Source organism: Copadichromis virginalis, linkage group LG9 (genome assembly GCF_057382275.1).
Source record: "Copadichromis virginalis isolate Kocher_CV1m ecotype Utaka linkage group LG9, C_Virginalis_male_GT1.1, whole genome shotgun sequence".
Classification (NCBI taxonomy): domain Eukaryota; kingdom Metazoa; phylum Chordata; class Actinopteri; order Cichliformes; family Cichlidae; genus Copadichromis; species Copadichromis virginalis.
Genome location: NC_140626.1, coordinates 1,136,571 through 1,142,570, shown reverse-complemented (window position 1 = coordinate 1,142,570; position 6,000 = coordinate 1,136,571). Strand labels below are relative to the sequence as shown.

At 43.1% G+C, this 6,000-nt stretch overlaps 1 protein-coding gene across 2 annotated transcripts in view; it reads right to left on the bottom strand.

Moving 5' to 3' along the window:
- Positions 1-731: 731 nt before the first annotated feature.
- Positions 732-6,000, bottom strand: part of arhgef4 (Rho guanine nucleotide exchange factor (GEF) 4) — a 66,999-nt gene continuing 61,730 nt past the window's right edge. For both annotated transcript variants that reach the window (XM_085467390.1, XM_085467391.1), the window contains 3 exons: positions 3,316-3,559; positions 2,986-3,063; positions 732-2,044 (listed from right to left, as the gene is read on the bottom strand). In XM_085467390.1, the coding sequence (XP_085323516.1) occupies positions 1,887-2,044; positions 2,986-3,063; positions 3,316-3,559 (480 nt within the window). In that variant the 3' untranslated portion in view covers positions 732-1,886. The remainder of the gene's footprint in view (positions 2,045-2,985; positions 3,064-3,315; positions 3,560-6,000) is intronic.

The window sequence follows — 6,000 nt, the reverse complement described above, 5'->3', positions numbered from 1 at the left end:
AGCTGCTTGCCTATTGTAGATTCACTCTTCCCAGTCTGGTGCAGGTCTACAATACTTTTCCTGGTGTCCTTCCAAAGCTCTTTGGTCTTGGCCATGGCGGAGTTTGGAGTCTGACTGTTTGAGGCTGTGGACAGGTGTCTTTTATACAGATGATGGGTTCAAACAGGTGCCATTCATACAGGTAACGAGTGGGGAACAGAAAAGCTTCTTACAGAAGACGTTACAGGTCTGTGAGAGCCAGAGATTTTCCTTGTTTGAGGTGACCAAATACTTATTTTCCACCCTAATTTACGAATAAATTCTTTACAAATCCTACCATGTGAATTTGTGGATTTTTTTTTCACATTCTGTCTCTCACAGTTGAAGTGTACCTCTGGTGCAAATTACTGACCTCTGTCATCATTTTAGGTGGGGGAACTTGCACAATCGGTGGCTGACTAAATACTTTTTTGCCCCACTGTATAGTCTGTGCTTCCCACAACCTTTAATTATAAGTTGTGCAGTGTAACTACATTAAGTGTGAACTGTATCAATTTTCAAAGCAATCTCCCTTTGAACGGTATGAAAAGCAAAGTAATACAGACTTGATAGCAGGTTTTTTAATCTATAAAGTGAAAATGTTAGCTTGTACTCCATGTTAGCGTACACATGGTTTTTCGTTAAAGAAGTGAAACTCCAAAAAGAGTGGCATGAAACAAAGTAAAAATCACCCCAAGTTGAAGCGACATGAGTCATTTTAGGAACGTTTAATTTTTGAACAGAAAGGAGTAAGGAGTACATTTCACTAAATGCACTTACAGAGCAATATCGCCGGGCTGCACTGATCTGACATGAGATTATACTGGAAATCAGATACACAGAGCAGGAATAGTGAATACAGGTAGATAAAAGAATGTGTGTTTGTGAGACAGAGAGATGCTGTCAGCATGGCTGCACAATGAAACCAGCTTTAACCAGCAATCAGGTTAAATATAGCAGGGCTCTTCAGAGATAAAAAAATATTCCTCACAGTATTTCTTTTAAGCACATCCATGCATGTCATTGTAAAGCATCCATGACACACTTCAAATGGCACTTCAACAAAGAACAGAAAGAAAAAGAAAATCGAGCGAGTTGCGTACTTTCGTTGACACAGCAGGTATCAGGTGTCGTCGAGGTTCAGACCGTGGAGCCAGAACAGCCGAGAACATGTGCTGAGCCAATTTGTCTTTGGGCTGCGTTTGATATTCGTCAGGAGTTTGCACATTACACCAGAGAAGTACAAAACCAAATCCCGGTGGATCATAATCACGAAACAAAACATAGCTGAAATCATATTTCTGTACATGGAAACAAGAAATGTTGTCTCTTCATAAGCAGACAAGGAACAAATATAAAAACAGATCATCTGGCACTACAAACACTTGGCATCTGTCAAATCATGAAGCAACAGAAGAGTGAAAATAAACAAGGTTTTGTTGACAGGCAACGTCTTCACAGAGACAGCACAGTCAGGAGTCCCACGCTCACCTGCAGCAGTACAGTACTAGTACAGTACTAGTACAATAGTAGTACAGTACTATTACAGTAGCAGTACAGTAGTAGTTTTAGTTCCAATCAGTGCTTGATTCAAGGTCTATTTATAAGTGAACCAAGAGTTTACTCTACCTATCTGACTCATTGTCTCTAGAGGACCATTCCCATGTCTGATTGTTAACCAACATATAAAGTGCTTTCAAAAGATAACATATTCAATTCATATCTATACAATAAATCAATAATTAGAGGATATTATGTGTAGGAATTAAAGAGAGGAAGGGTTAAAAACGGTCTATTCAGGCACGAACAGAGACTCTTTCTCCTTCTCTGTTCCTTTTCTCCAAGGCTTTTTTTTCCTTACAGTTTTTTTACTTCTTGAAGGGCGTCAGTCTGCCAATGTTGTGCCAGAAGGTGGAGGTCTTGCGCTTGGGCTCAGCCAGCATAAAGACCTGCTGCTGGGGCAAAGCAGAGGGGAGAGAGGGGTGTTTCTGCCTCAGGAGGAAGTCATAATAAGGTCTGGACACCGCTGAGGAGAAGACGAACAACAGATCATTACTTATAATACAATAATAATACATTTTATTTATAGGTGCCCTTAAGACCCTCAAGGTCACCTTACAATAGCACAAGAACAATAGCAACAATACAATATAATAAAACATGGCAAAATAAAATATAGACATAAGAGAAAAAAAAGCATGAAAGTATAAAAGCAAGTATAAAAGCTGAGCAACGTAAAAGTGGACTAAGCCCGAATCAATTGTATGCAGTTTTGAATAGATGGGTTTTGTGACGTGATTTAAAAGTGGTGAGAGAGTTCGTGATCTGGTGGAAGTGCATCCAAAGTCTTGGAGCAGAACAGCTAAAGGCTCGAGTCCCATGGTAGTCAGGCGAGCAGGTGGATTTATGAGGTACACCGTAGAGAAGAGAATTACAGTAATCTAAACGGGATGTGACAAGAGCATTGACAAGTATGGCAGTACTGTTTGGAGTGAGTGAGGGACGAAGGCGGTTAATATTACGGAGATGAAAATAGGATATGCATTAGGAAACAAGGAAGGGTTTCATTATGAGGGTCTGAGATTGCATTTGTTGTTTAAATCTAACTTGGTAAAAGTTCAGTATAAACTAAAGTGAGCGGCTATGAATGACAGGGAGACTTCTACAAAGAGCCAAACAGGTGAAACAAGAAAAATATTAGATATACACATAATCTGTTGACATACGCACATGGCAGCAGATCACAAAGTGTGTACTGCCAGGCGTTTCGATTCGTTATCATCTATGGGCCACTTTTTTACCCCTTTGCTCAGTTCCACTGCTGTCCACTGCAGTCGTGTAGGTAGAGCAGGTCATTTACTAATTGGAAGGTTTAATCCCTGGCTGCTCCCATCTCCAGTCTGCACAGTATCCTTGGGCAAGATATTGAACCCCAAGTTACTCTACGATAAATTGATTGGTGCATACCTTTGGGTTTCCCAGCTGGATGGCTTTTGCAGGCATTCAACATGGCCTGTTTCTTCTGGACCTCTGTGAGAGTGAACCCTGACAAAAAGAAAATAAAAACAACAGGTTTATTCGTAAGGACACCAGACCGACAGCATTCAAATCAGCTGACAGAAAATGTCCTTGACAAAATGAATTTAAAAATCAGAATTCTGTGAAAGTTTACAACGTCTGTATCTGTTTAATGCATGTGCCACGACAGTGCTGCAACAAACTTGGATTGCCACCATTATTATCATCCAAATGTTTTAGCATCCATTCATATGAAGACAAACTGAGCACATGTCTGACCTGTCTCGCGGTCTTGCTGGACCTGCCTCCTCTCATCAGTAAAGGCCCGGAGCCAGCGCTCTTTCTGCTCAGGCTTCTTAGCACATAGGAGGTGGACTTCATCACCAGTTAGCGAGCGCAGTTTCAGAGCATTTTTTACGCTGATGTTGAAGTCTTTCTCCTTACCATCCTCCAGATCTATTACTTCCATGTGGTCCATGTCAATCCGGCCCTTGTAGTAAAGCATGTCTCGGCGCAGGAGGTCCTGCAACAATAATGGACAGCAGATTTAAAGAAGGATTTGTTTTGAACAAGAGTAAAAAGAAAAGTAAATGAAAGCATACAGGTTTGTTTTGTTTAGTTTTTTTTGTTTAGCACTGTGTCACCTCAACAGTTCTCAACAGCCCAAGAGAAAACCCTAACAATCACATCACCCCCCATGAGCAACCACTTGGCAACAGCAGAAAGGACAAACTCCCTTTTAACAGGAAGAAACCTCTGACAGAATCAGGCTCAGGAAGGAGCCGCCAACGGCTGTGACCTGTTTGGAGTAAGAGGAGGGAGACTGGTTCACTTCCACTGCATGTCTTTAGTCCTGAGGTAAATAATAACAAATGACTGAATGTTCAAAGGTTGATTCTGTTCATCTGGACGTAGCGTTTTCAGTGGGAGAAGCGTTTCGTCACTAATCCAAGTGACTTCTTCAGTCTCAGCTGACTGCAGGTTTCAATCTTATAAACAGTACATTTGCATAATGACTGAAACCAGCCCACTGAAGGAACAATGGGCTGGGAGGGCAGTTCCTTCATCATAATTATGCAAATTCTCATGACCATTGATCAACAACCAGTGATCAAAGCCCACTGATCAATGGCCATGAGTACCATAGTCAGCAGTTCTCTCCTGGATCGGCTGGATCTTTCTTTAGGCGTCTTCCCAGCTTTGACAAATGTCCAGCTGGGATAACAACATTTAATCAGAGCCTTTTTCCCACTTTGGCACGGACTGCCTAAAGCTTGCTCGTCAGTATGAGCAAACAGCACGTAAGATGGCGGATTACAGGAACCACCTGAGATTCAGCCTCAGATGCAGACAAAACAGGATTACTCCTAAAAGTCTGCAAATGAGCTTTTCAGTTAAAGGCTTCCAGGCAACAAAAATCCTCCAGAAGGCACCACACCAGCTGCTTAATGAATGGGTGAGGCAGACAAATTTTACCATCGACGTGCTAAAATCTCAAGAGGAGCGGATCCGACAGAGACTGACAATGCTTTTAGATGAGAGCAGACCAGGCAACAAATGAAGTTTGACTTACTTGTTGTACATCGGAAACCACAGCGAAATACGGAGAGTGTACTCAATGGCCAGAAGAGGGAACGATGCAACACCGAAGATGTAGACAAGTGGGTGAAAAATTTGTCTGACAGACAGCTCACCCAAACAGAGAAAACATCCTTGCTAAAGGGTTGAATTTTGCTGTCATGGTGAGACAAATCCCGCTAGTGGAGCTGATCACAGCCACAGAAACAGCAATTCGAAACAACAATATAAAAACAACAAAACAACACTCTCAGCATCGACCAAGTGTGTTTGAACTGTGTGTGAATTCCACCTACTTCACATACAAGGGTCAGTACTACAGGCAGAAACATGGGTGCCATGGGCTCCCAGTTTCACCCATCGTGGCCAATTTGTACACGGAAGAAGTGGAAAAGAGGGCTTTGCTATCCTACCCTGGAACACCACCAAGCCATTGGTTCAGGTATGTGGATGACACCTGGGTGAAAATCAAATCTCAGGATGTACCACAATTCACGGATCACATTAACTCGGTGGACCGACACATCAAATTCACCAGGGAGGATATGAACAGTGGCAGGTTAGCCTTCTTAGACTGTGAGATTTCCATCAGTAATGGAGGACATCTAAAAGCTGACGTGTACCGTAAACCTTCACATACGGATCAGTATCTAAGGTTTGACACTCATCATCGACTGGAGCACAAACTGGGTGTCATCAGGACGCTATAACACAGAGCGAACACCATCCCCACTGACACAGCAGCCAGGGAGGCAGAAGAACATCAAGAAGGCCCTGAGTAAATGTGGTTATCCCAGCTGGACTTTTGTCAGAGCTGGAAAGGCTCCTAAAGAAACCTCCAGCTGATCCAGGAGAGAAGGACAACCGCTGCCTAAGCGAAAACCTGTAGTGATCCCGTACGTGTCAGGAGTATCGGAACAGCTGAGACGCATTTTCTCTAAACACCACGTATCTGTGACCTTTAAACCCCAAAACATGTTGCGGCAAAAACTGATCCACCCCAAGGATCGGGTCCCCCGACACAAACAGAGTAACATAGTGTACGCTGTTAAGTGCAGGAGGATTGGCAGGATTTATACATCGGGGAAACCAAACAACCAAAGAGGACGGCACAACACAGAAGAGCTACCTCGTCAGGCCAGGACTCTGCAGTCTATTTACCTACAGGCCAGTGGACACTCTTTCAATGATGAGGATGTAACATCCTGGACAGGGAGGAACGCTGGTTTGAGGGCGGAGTCAAGGAGGCCATTTACATGAAAAGGGAAAGACCATCTCTGAATCGAGGAGGGGGCCTAAGGGTACATCTGTCACCATCTTACAATGCTGTGATTGCAGCCATTCCCCAACTCTCTGTGAATGGGACTCATGGCCATTGATCAGTGG